This window comes from Brassica napus, unplaced genomic scaffold (genome assembly GCF_020379485.1).
Source record: "Brassica napus cultivar Da-Ae unplaced genomic scaffold, Da-Ae ScsIHWf_883;HRSCAF=1252, whole genome shotgun sequence".
Classification (NCBI taxonomy): Eukaryota; Viridiplantae; Streptophyta; class Magnoliopsida; order Brassicales; family Brassicaceae; genus Brassica; species Brassica napus.
Window position 1 is genome coordinate 26,394 of NW_026016922.1, and position 26,247 is coordinate 52,640.

Sequence of the window (26,247 nt, forward strand, 5' to 3'; positions counted from 1 at the left end):
ACCAAATGATTAAATCTGGAAGTAGAACCGATATTAGAAAACCAACAATGAAATCACACTGAATTTGGTTCACTCGATTAAAATGGGTCAAGCAAACCAACGATCAAACCCGATGAACCATAGTTGGTTACTTGAGCATTTCAAATTATTGCAAAGGAGTGGTAAAGTTATATTCTTTGAGCTCATCCCATATCAACGAGGAAGTAAAAAAAGAAAATCAAGGTTTAAAACCGAAAATATAAAACCAAACCAAATATACCCAAAACCACTTGGGTTCAAGATCTCGATTTGGCCTAAACAGAACCAAAACAAAACCGTGATTTTACCTGTGGAGCTTCTTCTACATGTGAATGGGCTTGTCGTAGGTAGCCATAGCAGCTTCCTTGATAGCCTCACTCATGGTGGGATGAGCGTGACAGACTCTAGCAATGTCTTCACTAGACGCATCATAGTTAATCGCCAGAACCGCCTCATGGATCAACTCTCCTGCCTTAGGTGACATAATGTGAACTCCCAAGATCTTGTCCGTCTCTTTATCAGCCAAATCTTGACCAATCCCTCTGCTGTATCGATAGCCTTGGCTCTGCTATTAGCCATGAACGGGAACTTCCCAACTCGGTAGCTCACACCGTCTTCCCAAGACTCTCTTTCCTCTGTTAGTGAGAGAATTTTCTCTCGAAACCTTAGACCTTCTTATCAAAAAAAAATCCTTCAGAAGGTTTAATGGTTGTTGAGAGGATTAGAGAGTCCAATGGTTTTTCCTTCCGGTTTCGGTGTTCCCGACCGGCTTAGCTTCCGGCGTTGCATCGATTCTTTTGATGAACGCTCGGATTTGTCTCTGGAAGCGGTGGCTACGCTAGCACCGACTTCGCCGGCTTTAGACTCTGGGAGACAGTGGCTCCTGTAGCACTGTTCCTCGCCGGCTTATCTCGGGTTTATCCCGACTCCGTTTGATCTACGCCTCCGTTCTTCTATGTTCCAACCGACTCTTGATCTGCTCAAACTTGTTGAAATACACAGTTTTCAGATCGATTGCAGACGGGGTTTTTTTTTTGTGCGTAGATCCGCCAGAATAGATTTTTCGGTTGAATCTCTTATGAAGGCCGTTTTTGTTTGAGCGGTTTCTCTATTGGTTCTTCTTCGCCGATGGGCGGAGCTCCGCCGTGTCTCTTGACTGGTTTCTTCCGGAGGAAGATGGTGGACTCTGGCTTTGACACGTTTTCATTGATCGCAGGGCGATCGTCCACGTGGTGAGCGGTGTCCTTTCTTCAACGACGGTTTACCCTAATGGGCTTTGTGGGCTTTAGTTTCTGTTTAGTTTAGCCTTTTATATTTTGGCTTTTCTTGTAAAGTTTGTTTGGTTTTGTTTCCATGGGCTTTTGTCCCATTTAATAATACAGACGACAAAAAAAAAAAGAATAAAATAAATAATTTTTCTCAAATTGAGATTCTTTTAGAAATTTAAAGAAAACAGGAAACTAAGTACATTAATTAACCTCCCGAGCCATACCTTTTTGGCAGCGAATAGATGATGTCCAATTAAAGTCTGAAACTTGTTCTAAAAACAAAAATCTCCATCGGAGCATCTCTAAAAGCCCATTTATTTTAAAGTTTGACAAAACTTCAAATGTAAGGTTTGAGTGTGTTGGAATTGACAATTCGAGAACGGACTAAAAATAAGAGTTCGTAGCCGCCGACGAAAAAAAGAGCGAAAAGTAAAGCGATCTCGTGAGCACCGGCGTTCGGCTTCTTCGGTCGTCGCCGGTTGCATCTCTTCCCTCTCTGCCTTTTAATTTTGCTCTCCTACTCCTCTTCGTTGTCGGTGTCGATATGTTTGGTGTCTCTGGTTGAAGCTTGTTCGGCGTTGGAACCCTAGATCTTCTCCTGAAGAGCTAGATTCGACGGTCTGGGGCTTCCCTTTGGAGCATCGACGAGGCGTCTTCGGCTGTAGGGTAAGGGAGTCAGCTTTTAAGTCTTTAGACCTTGTCAGATCTCGTTTTCCTTTTCGTAGATCTTGTTTTCGGTTGGTTTGATGGCGGTGCGTGAGGTTTGGAATTAGGTTCTATACTCTGTGTCTTTTATGGGACAAACAGTAGTAGCCTTTGTGGAGGGGTACGTGAGGTGTAGCTGCGGATGTGGCTTGGCGTTTGGCTTGGGCCTGGGAGTGCTGTCTCTGTTCTTTGGAGTCAACTCCAGTTGTTTTGTTCTTTGATGATCAGAGACTTTTGCGAGTTTTTCTTTAGATATGAGAGGAACGGAAGAAGATAGTTGGATTGTGTTCGCTTGTCGCTGTGTTGATCGTTTTAGTTCTGGATTTGGAGTGGTTATTATCCAGTTACCGGCTGTGTGAATAAGACGGGTTCGAGAAGCTTTTATAGGCTTCGTCTTGGGGTGATGGTGCGTATGAGGCGTGCGGAGAGCCTACTCAAGGTCCAATGGCGAGTTGAAGTTGGGATTGAAGGGCGTTCACAGCGACGGTTAAGGATTCTAACCTGTCTCGATTCAGTGTATGTGTTAGTGATGCTAGTGTGCTTCCAGTCTATCTCGTGGCTTCTCTCAACCTGTGTTAATTGGTGTGTTCTGCTGTCACTCTCATCTCTTCGTCCGATTCCAGTCAGCTTCATCATTGGTGCAGTTTATCATGTATCTCCTTTTGGATCCTCCTCAACTCTGCTTTCATCTTTCAGTCTAGTTTCTTTTTTCAATGGTTGTATCAATCTCTGTTTCTGGATGGTGTCCATCACCTCACCAGCTTTTGGCTCCAGAAAGGTTTGATCACCTTTGCTGGCTTTGTGTACTATCCTGTGTACTATCCTGTTTAAGTCAATATTAATCTACCAGAAGACAAAAAAAAAAAAAGGGGTTTGAGTGTGTTTATCTCCAAAAACAAAACCTTATATCAAACCTTAAAACTTTTATATTTTACATAACAGTCCTTATATTTAACAAAACTTAACTAAAAGCATAAATCTTTTATAATAACTATAAAGTATAGAACAAAAGTATTATAAACAAAACTAATAAATTAAATATTATATTAAAATGTTCCATGTAAAAACATACAAATTAATTCATTAAATTTAAATAAGTTACATAATTATTCAGTATTATGACTTCCATAATGATCACATATATGATCAATTAAGACATTTTGAAATGATAAATGAACTTTTTTGTTTTGTATCTTGTGTTCAGTTTTTTTGTATTTTGTATTTATTTGATGTAATACTATTTTTATATAATATTTGTCATAGTGTTAATAAAATATTTTGTATTAAAAATGACTAAAATGATCAAACAAGAAAGTTATTAACAGTATTTAAAAGTTACAAAAGTAAAAAGATTAGAAAGTAAATAACTTTTAATATAAAGTTGTGTATAGTGAAACCTTATATTCGAGGTTTTACTGTACAAAACTATAAAATTTATGGTTTTAAGGTTATTTTTGTAATGCACAAAACTTTATATTTAAAGTTATAAGAGAGATTTTGGAGATGCTTTTAGAGCAAAGATCCTTACAACACTTTCGTACTTTTCTTTGTTAACCTTGTCTACAAAACACTGATTTTATAATTTTAATACACTCTTGACTCTCCTCAACTTGAGTTTTTCCAAAATCTGCAACGTTAATTTAATTTAAAAATAACTATTTTAATTTTTATATAAATTTGTGTATTCTATTATTCAACCTGGTTAAGTTTGGTTATGTTGATTTTCTTTGTTTTGAAATTAATGTATGAATTAGAATCTTATTTTATATATGCTTGGTTCCATTTTGAACATAAAAATAAAAATATTTATATTGATAATAAGTATAATTAATACTATTATATCAGTAAAAATACTGATCACCTAAGCGTTATAAAAAGACTGCTTCCTATCTTAATCAGACTCGGTTCAAAAAATTTGTAGATCTTGTGCTTGAAAAAACAGTAAATTTTTTTTTTTTGTTAATAATGATAAAAGCAATAACAACATTTAACATAGTAATTATATAAAATATGCAAATTTTGAAATTAAACATTACTAACTTTTTTTTATATTGTAAATATTTTTTTGTGCCAGCACAGTCACCTAGTTTGAAATTTGAATCCTAAATGTTTAACATTAATGAACTTTTGATAAACCATTGAACCAAAAAACGTCCACTCTTTTTTTCTTTTTCTTTTGAACGGCATCAAAAGACTTTCACAATAAACATCTTATCTATTAAAAGAGAAGTACCATTTTTATCTACTACAAAATAGTCATACTAGATATCTAGGTCCATATATTCAATTAATTTTTTTTATTGTTTACATTAGTTTATTTAATGTATAACATTTCTAAATAATTATAAGGATATTAATAATAAATCCATTTTTAACTATAAATTTAAATTTTAGTTTTAGGACAACAAAATATGTTGAGAAAAAATCTAACAAAATCTTTTTAAAATTCTTTTAATTAATGCACTGATTAATTTTGCAATTAGTAGTATAATATTATTTAAAAATTAATTTTAATTAAATTTTTATCATAAACAAAATAATTAAATTATATGCTAATTTTATAAATTTTATAGGTATATTCTACATTATATTAAAATAGAAGTAATTTATGAATTACATATTAAAATTATGTTTTTTTGTGCAAACATATTAAAATTATGTTGAATTGGTAAACCAATATATTTTGAAAAATAATTTAATTAAGATAAATAAATAAAATATCATTCACCGTCTAAAGTGACTAAATATCATTCACTTTTTAAAATGATTAATATTAATAAATTATGTAATAATTTTTACAAAAAATAAAGTTGTTAACATATGTTAAATTTTAATATTTAGAACTATATATCATCTATTAAGTTATTTTTAAAATGACAGTAATATATTATCATAAATTATTCTATACAAAATAATATAAAATTTTATATCTATAAATGAAATGTTATCCGCACGGGTGTGCGGATTAAAATCAAGTTTATTTTATAAGACAATGGAGTAAAATTTATTTGTATATTATTTTTAAAAAAATCCTGTTTGCTCATTCCTTATTTTTTTTACGTAATATCCGGTAGCCTTTTTAATCAACATACAATGATTTTCGGAGACCATCTATATAAAATAGAAATATATTTTTTTTGAATAAGAAATATATATAAAATAGAAACACTGGCCAGACAAAAAAAAATAGATTTGTACAACAATTTATTATCAAAAAAATATGTATAAGAAAATCATATAAGAATAATTCGCCCCACATAAAAATATGCATCTTTTAGGAGAGGGAGGATTTTCATTCTTGTTTGGCAAAGTTGCAAGACATAGTAAGTTACACTGAATTTATGCATTTATTTTGTTACAGTAGCATTTAATACTATTTGCCTTCTTTCAAAACTTTGGAGAAAACCATACCAGTGCTACACATTCTTTCAAACATCACTACGCGACGCGAAAAATAAGTAGGTATTGGCTGTGCTTCAATCAAGGTTTCACAATCAGATATAGCCATCATCGCTTTATAAGCCGCCATATATGCTAAGAAGTATACCTTGGAGCTGGCATATCCTTTTGCTACCTCGATCCCTTTAGTGGATTGTTCATAATCTGTCAAGCAAGACCCATATATCATCTTGAGATTTGGATCAGTTGTGGTGTTCACTAAGCCTTTCGTCAACTTTATGGTCCTGAACCCAAACCCTTGGGTCTTTTCGATGATCATACCGAGAAGACCGTGTAAGTCGAGGGTTAATGTTTTTGGGTCGGAGATCAGCCAAGCGGTGCAGAAGTTTTTGTAAAGTGTCGGTTTTGAGCAGAGTTGGACGACTAATTCTTTTGTGACTTTGTCACTTGGAGTATAAGATGAGCACAAAGGGGTGATTGATATGAGAACGAGGACGAGAAGAGGAAGAACCGAGAACATTTTTCTTGTGATGCAAGAAAAAACCATGTTTCTTATGTAGAAGAATGGTTATGCGTGTTCTTAGATGTGTCTGAGGGGGAGTGTACTTTATTGCTTTGTAATATATACTTATCGTTGTAAAAAAAAGAAAAAATATATATATATATATATATATATATATATATATATATATATATATATATACTTATCAGCTTTGAGGGGTGTGGTAAAAGTTTTAAGTCATATTAAGAATCTTGGTGAGGTTTAATATAATCTTTGACCGGATTTGTTTCTTTTATTGAATTGTTTAATCAATTTAAAGAATAAGAGTATAAGACAAAGAAGGAAAGTATCTAATAATTAAGCAGAGAAAGCTGGACAAGCATTCTGTATTTTCCATTAATCGATTTTTATACTACAAAGATAAGATCATCTTTTTTTTTGTCAACGAAGATAAGATCATCATAAGTAGAATTTCTTAAGAATATACAGCACAATTAACGGGATTAATTATTAATATAATCTGAACCTCCAATTACTCCATAGTTGCTCCAATTTTTCTATTTTTTTTGGAACAACTCCATAGTTGCTTCATAATTGTCGGAATCTCCAGGGTGTCTTTGTATTTTTTTTTTTTTTTTTTTTGAAACACCCAGGGTGTCTTTGTATATTTAATTATTTATACACCAAGAGTAATATTTGTATCCAACTTGTGTTCAACGGAGCAAAAAAATATAACCGAACCAAATGATTAAATCTGGAAGTAGAACCGATATTAGAAAAACCAACAATGAAATCACACTGAATTTGGTTTACTCGATTAAAATGGGTCAAGCAAACCAACGATCAAACCCGATGAACCATAGTTGGTTACTTGAGCATTTCAAATTATTGCAAAGGAGTGGTAAAGTTATATTCTTTGAGCTCATCCCATATCAACGAGAAAGTAAAAAAAAAAATCAAGGTTTAAAACCGAAAATATAAAACCAAACCAAATATACCCAAAACCACTCGGGTTCAAGATCTCGATTTGGCCTAAACAGAACCAAAAACTAAACCGTGATTTTACCTGTGGAGCTTCTTCTACATGTGAATGGGCTTGTCGTAGGTAGCCATAGCAGCTTCCTTGATAGCCTCACTCATGGTGGGATGAGCGTGACAGACTCTAGCAATGTCTTCACTAGACGCATCATAGTTAATCGCCAGAACCGCCTCGTGGATCAACTCTCCCGCGTTTGGCGACATAATGTGAACCCCCAAGATCTTGTCCGTCTCTTTATCAGCCAAAATCTTGACCAATCCCTCTGCTGTATCGATAGCCTTGGCTCTGCTATTAGCCATGAACGGGAACTTCCCAACTCGGTAGCTCACACCGTCTTTCTTCAGCTGCTCCTCGGTTTTACCCACAGAGGCAACTTCAGGGTATGTGTAGACAACGCCAGGAACCTTGTCGTAATCCACGTGTCCGTGTTTGCCTGCTATAAACTCAACGCAAGCCACACCGTCTTCTTCGGCTTTGTGAGCCAGCATTGGTCCTGGAATCACATCTCCAATAGCGTAAACGCCTGAAACGTTGGTTGAGAACCTCTCGTTCACGAGGATCCTCCCTACTTTGTCTGTTTCGACTCCGATTTTGTCGAGATCAAGTCCAGATGTGAAGGGAGATCTTCCTGCTGAGACGAGGACAACATCAGCTTCGAGAGTAGTCTGGTCTCCACCTTCTGCAGGCTCCACTATGAGCTTGACGCCATCTCCTGAAGAATCCACGCCAACTACTTTAGTCTTGAGCATGAACTTCATCTTCTGCTTCTCCAACGAACGTTGAAACTGCTTGCGGATTTCACCATCCATAGAAGGCACAATATCAGCTGCAAACTCAACAACTGTGACCTCTGATCCAAGCCTTCCCCACACAGAACCCATCTCAAGACCAATGTAGCCAGCGCCAATGACGATCAGCTTCTTCGGTATCTCAGACAGAGACAGTGCTCCTGTCGATGAGACAATCTTCTTCTCATCGATGGTGATCCCAGGCAAAGACTTGACATCCGAGCCAGTTGCAACAATGATATGCTTCCCTTTCACAACGGTGGTTTCTCCATCGGTTGTCTCCACAGAGACTTCAGAAGGGGAGAGGAACTTGCCGTAGCCCTTAACGTAGTTCACCTTGTTCTTCTTGAAGAGGCCTTCGATACCGCGGGTGAGATTCTTGACAGCTGTGTCTTTCTGAGCTAACATGGCAGGGAGATCGACCTCAACGGAAGAGACCTTGACACCATGGTTAGCGAAAACGTGCTTTGCTTCGTGGTACATGTGAGAAGAGTGAAGAAGAGCCTAAAATATACAAGAAAAGAGGAATCTTTATGAGAATTTAATTCAACAGAAGCTATAAAACAGAGTGTGGAGGAGCCTAACACAATCATATATAAAAAAAAAACAGATTGCTATGAACACTATGGTTACCAAAACCTTTTATGCTTCATGCTACATGTAAGAGTGAAGAAGAGGCTAAATATTCAAGAAAAAAAGGAAGCTTTCATTCAATAAAAGCTAATAGGCAACGTTGTATAGGTCCATCAAAAGCTAAAACAGAGTGTAGAGAGCCTAACACAATCATACAGCAAAGGAAAAACAGAGTGGTATTAACACCATGGTTAGCAAAACAAAAAAGTGATTTGCTTCATGGTACATGCGAAAAGAGTGAAGAAGAGCCTAAATATACAAGAAAAATGGAAACTTTATGAGAATATTTCATTCAACAAAAGCTAATAAACAACGTAAGATAGGTCCATCAAAGCTAAAACAGAGTGTGGAAGAGCCTAATACAAAAAAACAGAGTGCTATTAACACCATGGTTAACAAAAAACTGAAGAAGAACCTAAATATACAAGAAAAATAGAAGCTTTATGAGATTTTTCATTCAACAGAAGCTAATAGACAACGTACGATAGGTCCATCAAAGCTAAAACAGAGTGTGGCAGAGCCTGAGCCTAACACATCACACAACAACAAAAAATAAACAGAGTGATATTAACAAGGAACAAAGAGATCTGATTTAGTGAATGCGTTTTATCACACAAGCAGACTCTTAAACCTCCAAGAAAATCAATTTAAACTCCTTCACGGATCGAATCTGAATGAACAAAATTGATTTCTACGATTGAAATGAATCACCTTTGAAGGAATACAGCCGACGTTGAGACAAGTACCACCGAGAGCGCCGCGCTTCTCGATGCAGGTTGTCTTGAGACCGAGCTGTGCGGCCTTAATCGCCGCCACGTAGCCTCCAGGACCGCCGCCGATGATGACGACATCGTTTTCGTCGGATCCGGACGAAGCGAAGCCGCGGGATAAGGAGAAAGAGGATCTGAGAGGGGCAGTGGAGATGTTTCTGGTGAGAAGGTAAGCCTTTCTCCTAGCCAAGTTCGCCATCGCCATCGTTGTTTGTTGTTGTTAGGCGGAGACTTTGGTTCTTTGAAGAGTCGAATAAAGACGGAAGCACTCACTGCTTCTCCCCTTTGTTCCTTTAGTTTACGGAATCCGGTTTGGTCTCCGGTTTAATTTCGGTTTGGTCAATTCGGAACCACAATAAAAGTTTCGGATCCGGTTCAATTATTTATGTTAGTGTTATGGCATATAATTAGGAGAACCCAAAATCAATCCATACTATTAAACACCACAGAGTAATAAATCATATGATAATTGATAGATGATTGTCTAATAATTCAATTTATATATGATGATACTTCATGGTTTACAATTTTACATATGGACCATCCACCCTTTTAGGTATATAAAAAGTGAAATTTTATGTTGCTCAAACTCTGTTTAATTTCCTAATGAAATTTTATGTTGCTAAAAAAAAAGGTATATAAAAAGTGAATATAACATTATATGAAATAATGAAATGCAGATGAAGATTAGAGAAAGAAAGAGAATAGTGTATATTTTTTTGAAATCTGTAAGAAATGAAACAAAAAAAGAGAGATAAAACTTTATATAACCTGGATTTGCCTTTATTCTTAAATCAGTTTATTATGTACATAAGTGCTCACTAATCCTCTACTGGAGAAAATAGCCAATCAACACAGATCAAAAACGGCTACAACACTTATGCACACTTAAAACAGCAAAACACAAGTAAGTCACTTCATCTTCTCCTTTTTGTCTGCTTCATTTTTTATTTCATCCAATATCAGAGAGAGATGTTAAATGTCATCAAACAATCTTTGCTCTCTGCTTTCTATGTTTATATACACTTTGTCCCCCTCAAGACCGCACACAAACACGTTAGCCTTGTAGCATCGCTTGCAAACTGGCTCTGGCTTCATCAGAAACACAAAACTGTATTCTCCTCCTCTGGGGAGTTGAAGATGACGACGTGAAGCAGATGACCAACACTGTAACATTATCCGCCGAGTTAAGCCTGAACGCTTCCCTTCCAAGTTCCATCGCACATCTCCTCGGGTCACCGTGTCTCCTCAGCCCTTGCCTGGCAAACGTAACAGCATACTGGCTCGTCATCACGTCCCAAACACCGTCACATCCCATTATCAAAAACTCATCTTCCTCGGTCAAAACCACCTGCTTAATCTCCGGGTCTGAGATGAGAGGCGACAAAGAACCTCCCAAGGAAGAGTACCTCTTCAGTGACCAGTCTCCAAGAGCTCTTGTAACGGCAAGCTCACCGTATATATACTCTCCTTCAAAGTACCCTCCTAACTCCTCCACCCGTCTCCGCTCCGGCTCAAACGTAGACTTATGATCAAACGACATATCTACAGCTTTCCCTCCCCTGCATAGCACTGCCCGACAATCACCAACGTTAGCAACCATCAAGTGCCTCCCGATCACAAGAGCTGTCAATGCGGTTGTTCCGCACGAACCACTAACAATGCTTTCATCCTCCATGGCGAGATCAGCTAACCTATAAGCTTCCCGGAGAGATTTCTCCACTTCTTGCAAGAAAAAGTTGTTCAGAACAAAGTGAGACTCTCTAAACACATCGTCTTCAAAGAACAATCTCGTTGCATTCTCTTTGATATACTGAGAAGCTTCAGATCCACCGTGGCCATCAAAGACACCGTAAAAAGCAACGGGCAGTGGGAATCTAAAGAAGAAAGAGGGAAGATGAGATGAAAGATCGTCTATGCATATGTGTTCATCTTCCATGTACTCCCTCGAGCCTTTATCCGCATAACTCCCAGAACTTATCTTCGGGACAAACTCAGTAACATCCTCTTCAGTAACAGAACAAGTCTTGACCTGTTTCGAAAATTGACAGATAAGAAAGAAAAAAAACAGAGGATTCACACAACAGAACAGCAATAAAGGCGACGACTTTATCAAATCACATCTCTTTCTTAACTAAACACAAATTGGATTGACCTTAAAACAATCAAAAGCAGAGAAATTGCGATAAACCCATCACACACATACCGATCCCAACAGAGGCGTTTCTTCAGGAACAGGAATCTCGATACAGACAGAGTCACGGATTCGAACTTGAGCAATCTGAAAGCTATTGAGATCTTGTTGAGACGACTTAACGTCGACGACGACACTGATCTCAGCGGGCTCGACGACGACGACGTTTTGACTCAGAAGCATCGCTTTAGCTCTTCTGATGAACTGACGTACGCATCTGATTACGAGATCCTTCAGAAGACAAAGCTGTGTCAAAAGCAGCCATTTTTGGGTGAGTGAAGAACCTCTGCTTGCACGCATTTTAATTTTTTTTTTTGGGGGAAGTATTAAAGAAATAAAAAGAAGTTCTACATGAATATGTTGAGAATATATATGTCACTAATATATAAATATTATATTCTGTTTTAAGATAATTTTTGGTAAAAATATCTTATTAGTGTAAATATCTATAAATAGGTGTTTTTAAAATGCATGATACTCATGTGTCCACCACACTTATCTGTTAAATTGGTGGTTGAATACCCAATTAAGACAAAAGATTTTAATTAATATTGTACTTTGGCCAGTGGCGAGTTACACGTGGGAAACATGAGTGCAACCTTTTGAACCACTTGGCCTCTTTACCAATCCACCGCCACCGTGTATGGCTCTTTACCTCACTTGATGACCGAATAAATTTTTAAAAAAATTGTAAAGAGGCGTAAAATGATATTTTTATGTTTGCTAACATTGTTAATTATGTTATTTAAATCAAAGCTAACTAATTCTTTACTTATTAAAAATCTGTAGATAAATTAGCAAACTAAAACGATTTTCTTTAAAGGAAAGTCGACTCCAAACTTCAAAAGGGTGACGCTGGTTGGTTACTAATTCCGGTCAATTAAGTAGACAAATATAGTTCATTTAATCCCTCGTTGAACAAAATGTGGCGTGTTGAAATTCTCATCGCATGTTCATATACGGCTATAGCTTTGTACACTTTTGTTATTTATCAACCATATGTCCATAAGTAAGACCCTTTCATGTAATTTTCAAAGTAGAAAAAGACGAATTAGTGACGATTATCCAGCTATATAAGCAAAGAGAGACGTAGGTAAGCACGTTTATTATTTTACTACGCTTAGTCTTCCTCGATTTTCCAAATAAATTATGATATTCAAATTTAATTTAACAAAAGATAGTTTTTTATTCTATTTCCGAAGTTTCATGTTTTTTTTTTGTTAGATTCTGCATAGTGCATAATACGATTGTGTAAACAACTCTTCCAACAAAAGGACATGCTACTGATATTGAAATAGGAAACCAAAGTACCAAAACCAAAATAGCAGAGCTGTTAAGTTTAACGACGGATACAAAAGCATCTTTAAGTTCTTAATAGAGATAGAGAAAAAAAGAGAAGATCTTACCATTTTGGTCACACTATCTTATAAGTGGTAACCAGCTTCTGCCGCACATCACTGCGTTAGCAGCTTTGGCATCCATGGACAGAACATTCTCAGGAGGCTCTCTTTTGTCCGTAACATAAGCATCGTAAGACGTGGCACGTGAGATCGGTATGGAGAGAATGTCACGAGCTACACGAGACAGGACTGGATACTTTTGGCTCTCCTCTTTCCACCATTCCAACGCTTTGAAGTCTTTGTTCCACTCCATGATCGGCTCCTTGAGGTAGGCATCAAGCTCTGATTCAACAAGCTCTCTTGAAGATGATCCTTCAAACTTGAGAAATTCTTGAAACAAAACAAAGTCCTTGTACGCATCAGGCTTCTCCTTCTCTTCCTTGTCTGCTTCCTCTTCATCATCACCATAATCTTCATCCTCATCTTCTTCATCCACTTCATGGTCAACTGTATCAACCGAGCATATTGGTTTCTTACAGAACTCACTACCTGCGTAGCGAGCAAACAGACTGCGCAAATAGTCCAAAACAGCTTCAGCATTTGATCCCTCATCATCCTCAATCTTCTTCGAGCAGTAAAACTCAATGTACTTCATCTTAAACCTCGGATCCAACACACAAGCAGCAGCCAAAACCAAAAACATACCACTCCAATACTTATCAAACATCTTCAACACCTTCTTAGCTTTCCGGAGAAAATACTCACTCCCACCACCACCACCACCACCACCATCAACCTCCATCTTCAACATCACCTTAAGCTCAGCAAGAAGATGAAAATACACATTAGAAGTCGTCCACCCTTCCTCAAAAAGCTCCTTAGCCACTTTATAAACACACCCACCGAGCTTACAAAACGTCTCAATCTTCACCCACTCCTCATCAGACGGCTTATCATAATCATCATAAATCTCATCCTTGGAGAACGCATCCTCCTTATGCATATCCACAGCTCGCTGGTAATGATACAGCTTCAAATCCCAGTTAGGCGACGAACACCTCCCCCACCCAACCAACATACGAAGCTCCTCGTACAAAGTCCATCTAAACCCGCTGCACAAACCATCAACCATCAACCGGAACAGATCAGCACAGCAGTACACCACGAAAACCGGCGGGTTAACCCCTCCCTCTCCCACACATTTCTTGATAGCGTCAACCGTCTTCTCATCGAAATCCTCATCGTTAGGGAGCAGTATAGTAGAGACTTTGTTTTGAATGTCGAAGCTCTGAACAGCGGTTCGAAAATGGTGAATGTAGACATCATTTAAAGGTACGGACGCGTCGGTGGTGTAGCCGAGGATCCATTTCCTGACCTTCCAGTTATCATCGATGAAATGAGCAGCCAGACAGGTGAAGTCCTCGTGTTTGATGGGGCCTCTATAGTAGCCTTGGTTGTTGAGAAGCAGCCACTCGTAAGAGAGGGTTAGCTTCCCTTGAAAGTCGTTGAGGAATCTCTTGGCTTTGAGTTTGCGGTCTTCGTGTATCTTGAGGACTTCTTTCCTGATGGAAGCTGGAGTGATTCCTAACCAGTTGGAGATAGGGTTGTTAACACCATCTGCCTCATCCTCAACCATGTCATCATCATCATCGTCTTCCTCCTCCTCCTCAAAATCATCATCATCATCATCATCTTCAAAGTCGTCCATGAGATCGTCAACAGTATCTTCCACAGGAACGTCTATGTTTGGTTCCTTCATCGTTTCTACAATGTAGAATAGTAAAGTATCATTAGGCATCGAGATTAGCACTTAAACCCTAATTTTTTTTTGGAAACTGTAGAATAAACCCTAGTTCCGTACAAAATCATGAGAAGATAACCCTAAATAGAGACAAAAGAAGAGATTAGGACCTGAATCAGAGCCGGAACTGGAATCGAGATCACTGTTGTTGTCCATAGCAAAGGTTGCTCTTCTGTGTGGAGACTGGAGAAGAAGGGGAGAGAGAGGGTTTAGGTTAAATACAGAGACGGTTCCGATTTTCTATATACTGTTGTAAGATCTTTATTTGTGATTTAGGCGGGAAGGCTATATAACCACCTACGTGGCTTTCAGTTATTGGATGTTTTTTGCTTTTTCGAGGTTTGATTATCGAGGCGGTGGATCGGACGGTTTATAATGAAAGTAGTGGACGGATGAGATTATTTCAAATATTGTGTTTGGATTTTGTGATTTCGTTAATGGTATTACGAATATATGCAGAATATATATTCGGCCCATTTTGAAATCAGTTTTGTCGTTTCATTCAAAACATTAACTGCAAGATACAACTATACTGTAGTATGAAAATATTCATGTTTTAACTTTTTAACTATGATTTTTCTTTTAAAGTTTCTACAGCATTAAAGCCTTTTCATCCATCAAACAAAAGAATTAATAAAAAAAATTACATAACTGAATTATTTTGTATATGTAAAGTAATTTTTAATTTATTATAAAATGAATGTAAATGGATATTAAAAAGTATCTCAACATTTTTTTGTTTAAAAGAAAAAGTAACTCAACATTTTCCAAGTAAAATACTCGTCATTTTTTTGTCAACATACTCTTGTCACTTTTTTCTCCATTTTTCAGTAATTTTTTACTATAAGAACGCCAATGAAATATCTTGAATGGAACTCTTTGTTTTCTGTTTTAAAATTTCATTTAATCTAACAAAGATATAACCTTCAGAAAAGAACATTGCACAGCTGTAGAAAGCGTAGATGGAATAGTACTAAAACGAAAAACATAGATATTGAGTTTCATGAAGACCACAAAAGGGTAAAAGTTCAAACTAGAAAAAGGAAATGTTGTTACCAATTCTGACAGACTGTCAAAGTCGTAACCATTTTTTGCTGCACATCATGGCGTTGGCAACTTCGGCTTCCAAGGACACGACGAACGCAGGAGGCTCTCTTCTGTCCATTCCATAAGCATGGTACGACGTGGCTCGTGAGATTGGGATTGAGAGAATGTCTCGAGCTACTCGAGAGAGAACTGGATACTTGTGACCTTCTTCTCTCCACCAGTCCACTGCTTTGAAGTCTTTGTTCCACTCCATAACCGGTTCTTTGAGGTAGGCATCAAGCTCTGATTCACCACACTCTCTTGGAGATGATCCTTCAAACTTGAGAAATTCTTGAAAGAAAGCAAAATCTTTGCAGGCGTCAGGCTTCTTTTCTCTGTTCTTTCTTGCTTCCCTCTCTGCTTCTTCTGATGAATCAGAATCATACTTTTCTTCTCCATCTTCTTCCTCGTCATATTCCTCTTCTTCATCATCCTCACAATCTTCTTCTCCTTCTCCTAGTTCTTCATCAGAATCTTCTTCATTTTCTCCTTCTTGTTCATCATCGTAATCTTCTTCACCATCTTGTAATTCATCATGATCTTCTTCTTCTCCTCCTCCATCATCATTTTCACCTTCTTCTTTGGAGTCAACTTTAGCAACCGGGCATATTGGTTTTTGACAGATATCACTAGCTGCATAGCGAGCATACAGACTACGCAAATAGCCCAAAACAGTTTCAGCTTTCGAGCCTTCATCATTGTCAATCTTCTTAGAGCAGTAAAACTCAAGATACTTCATCTTGAACCTAGGATCCAACACAGAAGCAGTAGCCAAAACCAGAAACATATGATCCCAATACTTATCAAACCTCTTCAACATCCACTTAGCATTGCAGCGAAAGTAATCACTACCAGCCCCCTCAAGCTCCTTCTCCAACATCACCTTCAGCTCAGCAAGAAGGTAGAAGTACACATTAGACGTCGAATACCCTCCCTCGAAAAGCTCCACCGCCACTTTATACATACAACCAACGAGCCTGCTAAAAGTCTCAATCTTCACCCACTCTTCATCAGACGGTTTGTCATAATCATCGTAAATCTCATCCTTGGAGAACTCATCCTCGTTCTTCATATCAACAGCTCGTTGCAGATTAGAAACCCAGAGGTGCCAGTTCTCAGACGAACACTTCCCCCATCCAACAATCATACGCAAATCCTCCAGCAGTTTCCCGCTTAACTCCCTAAACACATCATGAACCATTAACCTGAAAAGATCAGCGCAGCAATAGACAAGAAAAACCGGCGGCGCAATCGAGCTATCTCCCCTCTCTTCTAACCCTCTCCTGAAACCACCCAACGTCTCTTCATCAAACCCTTCATCATTAGGAAGTAAAAGAGTAGAGACCTTCCCCTCAATCTCAAACCCCTGAACAGCCTTCCTAAACCCGTGAACATAAAGATCATCCATAGCCACCACGTCCACCTCACCAGCATACCCCAGGATCCACCTCCTGACCTTCCAATCATCATCAACGAAATGAGCAGTGATGCAGACGAAATCCTCCTGCAAGACGGGGCCTTTAAGGGAATCTCTAGTCCACCCATGACCAAGAACAATCCATTCGTAAGAGAGAGTTAACTTCCCTTGGAAACTGTTGAGAAAGCTTTTAGCTTTCTCTTTGCATTCTTGGTGTATCTCCAGAACTTCTTTCTCGAGGATGGAAACAGTGGGGCGGAAATTAGGGTTGAGGAGACGTATGAGCTTTGTGAAGGAAGGGGTTTTGATGGTGTTGGGGTTGACCCCGCTGCGAATGAACGACCTCGCTAGGGCGTTGAAAGCTTCCTTCTCCGGATCTGCTGGCGAAGGACGACTATAATCCACCTCCTCCTCCTCATGATCGTCCAGTTTTAGTTTCTTCCGCATTTCTAAAACGATTTAAGGATAGAATCAGTACACGCAATACACTGATAGATTCTTTTTTTTTTTTTTTTTTTTAACACTGATAGATTCACAAACATCGAAGGAGCTAAATCGGAACAGAACAAACCCTAGAAATTTAGGGTCGAATCCACTAAATGAATAAAGAAACAAGTACCTGAACAGGAGCCGGAGGCGAGATCTCTGTTGTCCATGTGTTTCGGGGGAGACGAACGGTGGAGAGAGAGAGAGACGATTTTATGGAAGAAGAGACGATTTGGGGTTTTTAGTGTTTGATTTTGGCGGGAACGCTGCTACTATCTATCGACGTACGTGGCTTTTTGTAATTGGATAGTTTTTTTTTTCAGGGGGTTTATGAATCGGACGGTGAAGTACTGTGCGTAGTGGACGGACGAGATTGTTTTGAATATTTACGTGTGAGGGAAAAATGGTGTATTCGGTTGTTGTATCTGACTCCATATATAATGTATGATATGAAGGAGAGATATCCCCTATATATTAATTGAGGAACATTTGAAAAGATGTAATTTCAATTTTGTAATAATTAAAAAATATATATTGCTTTTGTGTCAATCAATTAGATAACTAATTAATCTTACGTGTCAGCCTTACATTGAAATTAAAAAATATGTTAGTCTAATTCGATTTTTATATCTAACTAGAAACATTTAATACCAACTATATGATATCATATGATATTAACTAAAGCAACGTGGATATTTATTATAAATTATTTTCTTAAATAAAACATACGGAATTACCTAATGTGATTATGATATATATAGTAATTAGTAATTTTAAATAATGAAGATTTGCTAATAATTTGTATGTTTTCTATAATTTTTGTTTAATTCTTTACTATTAAAATAAATTACACAGTTACATTGATCATATATTAAAAATTTAGATTTTTTTGAATATGTTGTGTTTTGAATTTTTCAAAACAAGTATAAATTACTAAAACTGACACAAAAAGGAGAAAAATATCGAAGATAGATAGGATTGACACGTGAACGTAAACTTCTCATAACCATAATTAACTTTTAAATTGCTAAATCATGATATAAAACCTAGCTGACATAGTTTTATTGTAACCAAATAGTAGGCATGAGATTATTCGACTTAAACGTTAAGTTTTTATGCGATAAATAATTTTTTGACCTAAAATATTTTTAAAAATGAGATCAGCTCATTAGTAAACAAATTATGTAATTAACAATTTTTTTAAAAAAGATTTGTTTAAGGACAAATATATTAATTCGATCAATAATATAATTTTTTTCCACACGATATTTCCTATATAATTTTCATATAAATGTACCCTGCGTAAGACCCATGTCTTATCCCAGTTTTTTTTTATTGGGCTTATATTTGTGGCTTATTTTAATTTCTTAGGTCGTAAATTGACAACATTGCCTCTTTTTCAATATACTAGTTATTAATTCGCGCTTCACACAGAATAAAATATCTATATTAATGTTAAAATTATATATTATGATTATCTTTAACATAATGTATATTTTAAACCATAGTGAGGTAAAACTAAAGGTATGATTATTATCAGAGACAAAGCCATATACTTTTTATAATGGGTGCACTAATATTAAAATTTAACATATGGTGTTTGCAAGTTTGAGAAGAAGTTTTGAAATTTTTTTTTTTTTATATTTCGTCTATCACGTTGTAATAGTTATGGACTTAGGGGTTTAACAAATAAAATAAAAAAAGGTGGATAAATAACATATTATAAGCAAAATAATAACTATGTGAAATAAAAAAAAAGTATAGCTTCTTTAAATTCAGAAAACATAGTTGCATAATAAAAGAAATTGAAGGTTATTCGACCCTCTAAAACACATAATTAGTTTAGAATAAAAAACCCAAAATAACATAAAACTTGCATAACATAATAAATTAAAGTCTTCAACTCTCTTGAAGTCGACTCAAAATACGCGGAATAGAATCCTGAAAGTAAATAATTTTTTTTTAAATCAATATTATTAAGATTAATACTAATTATGTTCACAATTGCTATAATAATATTTTGAAATCATAATAAACACACATTGATTGATTTTTAGTACTAGATTTATGAAATCTGAGGATCAAATAAAATATCCGAACAACCTTCAACTGTTGTTAGATGTCTGAAGCGAACAATAAAACTCAATAATTCAGTTCTGATCATAAACAATAACATTTTAAAGTGATAAAGTGTTCTCACGTTTACGTAAACTGGTTGACCAATGTTAAAGTGTTCTGCTCATATCTCGTTGGCATCACGTAAACGTGTTTGTCCTAAATTGTAAAGGTTGTTCCAGATGCGACCAGCACGTGAGACTTGCTGGTGGTTCTTTCCTGGAAGTTTCTTCTCATATTCAAAGTCGTCTAATGCAGAGCTCTCATGGCGGCAAAGGTGGTGACACTCACATGCTTATATTCTTGCTCGAGAAGACTAATACACTAAGTCGTTGCATTTACACATGAGCAGAACACGTTTACGTGATAAAACAATATCTTTGAAAAATATTAGGTCCTACTTCTATATAGTGGATACCCAAAAACCGTGGAACCTAACATTTACGTGATAAATCATTAACTTCAAAAAATATTAGCTCATACTCTATAAACTAAAAAATGTACCACCAATATTGTGATCATCATGTAGGTGAAATTATGATATACATACATTTTGCTACACTAGTGATGTAAAACGGTCAGGTTGTTCCGAGCTGCGATATTTTGTGTAACATCTTTGTAAGTTGTTTCACGTTTACGAAAAACTGGCTGACCAATGTTAAAGTGTTCTGCTCATATCTCGTTGGCATCACGTAAACGTGTTCGTCCTAAATTGTAAAGGTTGTTCCAGATGCGACCAGCACGTGAGACTTGCTGGTTGTTCGTTACTGGAAGTTTCTTCTCATCTTCAAGGTCGTCTAATGCAGAACTCTCATGGCGGCGAAGGTGGTGACACCGCATGCTTATATTGCTTGCTCGAGAAGACTAACACACTAAGCCGAGACGATTTACAGTGATTCAATCTCATCGAAACATCACTTCATCGAGCAGTAATAAAACCGAGTACCTCACATTTATCTAGAAATAGATTTTTAACGTCCTCTTTCAGCAATGAGAGGTGGCTCTCAAGAACGTAAGTGATCTTCTAAATGCATGAAGGCAAGTATGGAGAAAAGGGTTATTTCATTAACAATTGGCTTCGTACTAAAGTTTCATCGTTTTGTCGTCTTTACGGATCTGTCGACTTAATGGCAATAGATCAGATGGGTTACCTTTTTTAACAGAAACATATAGAAGAATAATGATGATTTATTGATGCTATGATTATATTGAGAGGATTGAGAAATCTACTAATCGAACTTGAAGATGAAGGTTTATCACGTAAAAGTGTTTGTCGAGAAAAGTTTAGATGATATGAAGTTCTTTAAAAAAAATGTTAGTGTGAACACATTAAATTTACATTTTTGGCGAGAAACGTTCTCTTCGTGACACGGTCAAAATGAGCTACAGCTCATGAGCTGGTTCAGCTCGGCTTGTTTTTTTCATGAGCATGATCTCTATATTTTAAGCTCATTTAATAAATGAGTTAATGTTCGAGCTTAAATTAGATCACGAGTTATATAAACGATCTTTAATGAACACGAGATGGCTCACGAGCTTGTTCATTTTTATACTTACAATTATATAATATATATATATATATTATATTTGGATAACTTCTGTTTTTTATGTAAAAAATATAATTTCTATATTAATCATATTTATCTTCTAAAATTAAAATGTCAAACCAAATCTTCTTAAAAGATAACTTCTATATTAATCATATTTATCTTCTAAAATTAAAACGTAAAACATACATATAAGTAATATGGAAATTAAACTTTTAAAATTTATTTATAATTTTTTCGAAGAAAGAAAAAGAAACTATAATGTTTAGGAATTATAAAAATCTTCTATATAAACCCATATTAACCCTATCATCTCTCTCACAAACTTTGTTGATCCCAAAATTGACATACGTCTCTCTCGCTTTTGCTTATCGCAATTCAGAACTCACGGTAAATTATGATTAATAGTTTTGGATCATTGGTTTTGCTTTAATTTAATTTATATTAGGTGTATTTTTGTCATGTGTTGGTTTTTATTTAGTATTTAATATTTATGTTTTGAATTTTTTAATATTTAAATTTTGAACAATATTATAGAAGTTATTTTATCACTATTTTATTTTATAATTATTTTTATTTAGATCACGAGTTAGCTCATTTAGCTCATGATCTAGATGATCTGAGTTCGAGTTTACATATTGAAGCTCATAAAATAAATGAGCTGAGCTAGCTCATGAAAGAGCCGAGCTCACTATGAGTTGAGCTGAGCGAGTTAACTCATTTTGACACCCCTAGTGGCACCTAATCGTTTTACTAAATATAAGCTTCTCGTGAAACCACGTCACCTTCCTCGCCAATAAAATTTTAAGGTAAATTTTAAAAGTGCTTATCTTTTAATATATAGAAGATAGACTTTATTAATGGATAATAAAATTAAAATATCGAAAATTGAAAAGTAACCTTTTAATTGCTTCAATAATATATCTTGTTATTTCAAAAAGGCTTTATAATTTAGTGTATAAAAGAGCTACAATTTAGTACAAAATATACCAGTTAAGACAAAAAATGAAAAGAGGCTTCATATTAATTTAACAATAAATAACCTTAGAGTACATAAAATGCTTCAGACTAAATAAAATAGATAAACGAAAACACATAAGCAAAATAATATAAAGCCAACACCAACAAAACTTATAAGAATAACAGAAAAAAGCCTATTTTCCTTGTAGACAAGCACCCTATAACTCTTCAGCCACTTTTTTCAGTCTTCACTTTCTTGATCGAATCCGAAGGTCCATGTTTGTTAGCAGTACTCTGATAAAAGGCTGCCTCTAAACTTTCGATTGTGGATCCTTCACGTTTAGCAGGAGTCTTCACATTAGATTCAGAGTCAACAGAAGAACTACCAGTTAGCATCATAGAACCCTGAACAACACGAATTGTTATTTAAAATAAAACACTTTGGCACATTCAAACATAGTTAGTAGAGATCAATCAATATATTACCTCTAGGTCCTCAGACCCATTAGAAAAATCTGGGTAGAACTTGTTTGAATGTCCCTAAACATTTCAAGTTAAAAGTCTTTAAGATATCCAAAAACACTATATAAAGACTCGGGTAGTTTTTCAAAAGACATGTACCTTAGGATAAGGGGACACGTCAAACTCGTTTATCATATATGGGCTGGTGATAATCTTCTGCACCCTGAATGTGTTGTCATCGTACTGATAATTAACCTTATCTATAATGATCTTAAACAAATATGTTTTACCAACTAAATTCTTGAGAGCGGTGCGTAAAACATTGGGTTCCAGGATCTACAAAAAACGACAATCAAGTAGTTGTACGTAAGGTTACAGAGAACATATAAACAAAACAAACATTACAAACCAAATTGAAGTAGAGGCCATACTTCACTTGTGATATGTGTCGTTGGATGAAAGCAAGGTTGATGGAGCAATTGCAGCACAATATTATCTAACACCAACAATTTTGTGTGGCTTGTATTATCTAGTACTACCAAATGCAACTTGTACCTAGCATAAATAAAAATACAATTAAATATATATAACAAAAATACAATTGTTGATATGCAAGAAAAATGAACTGGGTTGTATATTAGTACCTTAGCTTCAGCTTAGGATTGAGCATCTTGCACTTAGTACAATAGAGCATACAACGAACATCCAGTTCATAGGTTCCTCCGGGATGAACGTTATTATGCAACATATCTAGTTTTGTACCACACACTTTGCAACTAATATAGTACCAACCCATATCATTATCAATCGCAGCTATGGTGCACCTTACAAAACACCTCTCAACCTATCAAAATAATCCTCCTATTTATAAAAATAAGAAAACTTAATGTATGCTTAGGTGATGAAATTATTGAAGTTACTGAAACCTTTCTCGTCTCCAAAATATCAGATATTGTTTTCTGTGGCGTTTGAACGAAGTAGTCTTCTTCCTCTGACATCATTGATACCATCGAAAATGGTTTAGACTGCACAATTGCTAAAGATATATTTTCCTTTGGTAACCTAAATATAAAAATAATGAAATTTGTAAAATCAGTACTGATATAAGGTTGAACTAAAATACAACTCGATGATTTTCCAAAAATATACAAACTTACAATTTGGCAAAAGTTTCTACCTCTTGAATATATGGATTAAGGGAGATAGCGGACACATTGTATGCATTGCATACGCTTCGCTCATCTTTTAAGAAGAACATGTTTTCCATGTATAAGAATATCATATTTATAAAGATCACTCAAAATAAGTAACCTCATGAAAATAAAGAAGTTTACCTTTCCATACTTTGATCTTCCCAAACTTCATAACACAAATTAGAGTTCGATCAGAAAGAAGTTGAATTGCATTGCTTAGTTCTAGTGCAACATTTCCCCATACAACCAATGGAAGCCTAACATCTCTGAGGATCAAAATTTAAAAGGATATGGTGGTAAGTATGTGAAAATAAAATATATAATGGTAGATCCTTACAAAATAAAAACGAAACTATATCAAATTGTATAACTCACTCTTCATTTTTTAACTCTAATGAAATCTTTTCTGTGTCCTTCCCATTGAGAGACACGATTTCAAGATGAGTAACCTCTACAATCTGACCAATAATATCTACAAAATAAGATTAAAAAGTCAGTATAATATTTTTGACCACGTTAAACACTCTGTACATATATTTTATTTACACTCACCGATCAAATATTCAGGGCTCAGACTACCATCTAAGATTTCACGAAAATTGACAGGGGTGAACCCAGTCAATCTGTATGGCAAATCGTCACAATATTTAACCCGAGTGGTGGCTTGGAACCAAATTTTGTAAGGATGCTTGGTTAATCGATAGGACCCACATGATTGAGAAAGTGAAAAATTGATGAATATCTTCGAGTCACCTTCTTCGAGGAATGATTCAAAGATCGGAACCACATCCTCATTAACAGTTGCATGAATCGTATCACCCTGCGGCACATATAAGTAAAACCATATAAATACCTATCTATTTGAGTATCAAACGCATAATAACCAGTGTTATAAAATACACTATACACTGGTCGGACGGTGAACTACCGTATAGTGCTTAATTGTATATACGGATGTTTATGCGAGGTATATACGGTCAATATTTTATAAAGAAAAATAGAATTTTTAGTAATTATAGTGATAAATCTAAAATATATATCATAAATTTGTATAGTTCTAAATATTTTCTAATTTAAATAAAGAGTAAAATTTCAAATATATACTAAGATCTTTTATTGTAGAACCTGGATGTAAAACAAAGAATTTCATTATAAAACAAATATTCTGGACAATAAAATACAACATCTAAACTTTTATATTCTGCAATGGTAAAAAGATGGGTGAAAAAAGGAGAGACTTTATACACACGTTCCTACAAAATATGATCACGAACCTAAAGTAAAGTAATTGTCTTAACTGGTCTTTTATTTCAAGTTAAAGCTTCCAAAACATGTCACAACGTCTAAATTAACCGAACTATAAAATTCGGTACGCCAAGGTTACGTATACCGTATAGTCAGTGCATGTATGGCCGTATAACACGTATTTTAGAACAGTGATAATAACAATAATTCGTATTTCAGACCATCATCAGAAAAACAACTTACATTTGAATCAAGGAACACCATCTGAATACTCTCAATGTCGCCTGCGAAGTATTGTTTCCATAGACGAATGATCTTGACCTTAATTTTCCACGTAGTTTTTATAGGATTCAAGTCGATAACGTTGTCAAAAGTTCCAGCCATCTTAATGTGGAGTCTACTCTATGTTTTTGTTTTGGGATGGAGAGTAAGAGAGGCGGCGGTTGATATATATTTGCTATCCTCTTAACATTAGGTTAGAATCTTTCAGCTTTGTAAATTAGGAAGAACCTAGTAATGGTAAGATAAAATATCCTACCATATATTATATAAGATTATCTACATAGAGTTTTGACAGAATTTTAGACAGGATTACTTATTGAAAACTTGGGGGCCAAGAATTATAACCAAGTTTCTACAACCAACGAGTCTGCTAAAAGTCTCGATCTTCACCCACTCCTCATCAGATGGTTTGTCATACTCATCGTAAACCTCATCTTTGGAGAACGCATCCTCAAGTTTCATATCCACGGCTTGTTGCAGATGAGCCAACCAAACATTCCAGTTAGCAAACGAACACTTTCCCCATCCAACCAACATACGCAAATCCTCCAGCAGCGACTCGCTTAACTCGTTGAACATATCATCAACCATTAACCTGAAAAGATCAGCGCAGCAGTAGACAAGAAAAACCGGCGGCGCAATCGAGCTAACTCTCCTCAAACCACCCAACGTCTCTTCATCAAAGCCTTCGTCGTTAGGAAGCAAAAGAGTAGAGACCTTCCCCTCAATATCAAACCCCTGAACAGCCTTCCTAAAAGCGTAATCCACAGTCTTGTTGCAGACTCTCATCGTTATGCTCTCTCTCTCTCTCTCTCTCTCTGGTTTATTGTAAGGCTAATAAAGGTGCTAGTTAGCTTCACTGATTCATAACATTGATGATCTTGGTTTGGAGTCAATCAGACAATGATTTATAACTGAGAGAACAATGCTAATCCAATATCTGAGAATGAATCCAACCAATATTGAGCCAAGAAAATAAATATAGAGCTCACACAAA

At 35.8% G+C, this 26,247-nt stretch overlaps 4 protein-coding genes and 1 pseudogene across 4 annotated transcripts; all 5 read right to left on the minus strand.

Moving 5' to 3' along the window:
• Positions 1 to 120: 120 nt before the first annotated feature.
• On the minus strand, positions 121 to 5,910 carry LOC106452090 (annotated as a pseudogene).
• A 775-nt stretch (positions 5,911 to 6,685) lies between these two features.
• LOC106452089 (dihydrolipoyl dehydrogenase 2, mitochondrial) lies at positions 6,686 to 9,397 on the minus strand. The gene is made up of 2 exons (XM_013894110.3): positions 9,064 to 9,397; positions 6,686 to 8,223 (listed from the first exon to the last, which is right to left on the minus strand). The coding sequence occupies exons 1-2, from the start codon at positions 9,325 to 9,327 to the stop codon at positions 6,973 to 6,975; spliced, it is 1,515 nt and encodes a 504-aa protein (XP_013749564.2). The 5' UTR covers positions 9,328 to 9,397; the 3' UTR covers positions 6,686 to 6,972.
• Positions 9,398 to 9,871: 474 nt separating this feature from the next.
• LOC125606415 (probable protein phosphatase 2C 43) lies at positions 9,872 to 11,668 on the minus strand. The gene is made up of 2 exons (XM_048775484.1): positions 11,329 to 11,668; positions 9,872 to 11,154 (listed from the first exon to the last, which is right to left on the minus strand). Exons 1-2 carry the CDS (start codon positions 11,614 to 11,616, stop codon positions 10,180 to 10,182), a joined length of 1,263 nt encoding a protein of 420 aa, XP_048631441.1. The 5' UTR covers positions 11,617 to 11,668; the 3' UTR covers positions 9,872 to 10,179.
• Positions 11,669 to 12,576: 908 nt separating this feature from the next.
• Positions 12,577 to 14,835, minus strand: LOC106452092 (zinc finger BED domain-containing protein RICESLEEPER 1). Its single transcript, XM_013894113.3, has 2 exons — positions 14,568 to 14,835; positions 12,577 to 14,420 (listed from the first exon to the last, which is right to left on the minus strand). The coding sequence occupies exons 1-2, from the start codon at positions 14,611 to 14,613 to the stop codon at positions 12,736 to 12,738; spliced, it is 1,731 nt and encodes a 576-aa protein (XP_013749567.2). The 5' UTR covers positions 14,614 to 14,835; the 3' UTR covers positions 12,577 to 12,735.
• A 547-nt stretch (positions 14,836 to 15,382) lies between these two features.
• Positions 15,383 to 18,100, minus strand: LOC106454000 (zinc finger BED domain-containing protein RICESLEEPER 1). Its single transcript, XM_022719635.2, has 2 exons — positions 17,580 to 18,100; positions 15,383 to 17,409 (listed from the first exon to the last, which is right to left on the minus strand). Exons 1-2 carry the CDS (start codon positions 17,614 to 17,616, stop codon positions 15,530 to 15,532), a joined length of 1,917 nt encoding a protein of 638 aa, XP_022575356.2. The 5' UTR covers positions 17,617 to 18,100; the 3' UTR covers positions 15,383 to 15,529.
• Positions 18,101 to 26,247: the final 8,147 nt, after the last annotated feature.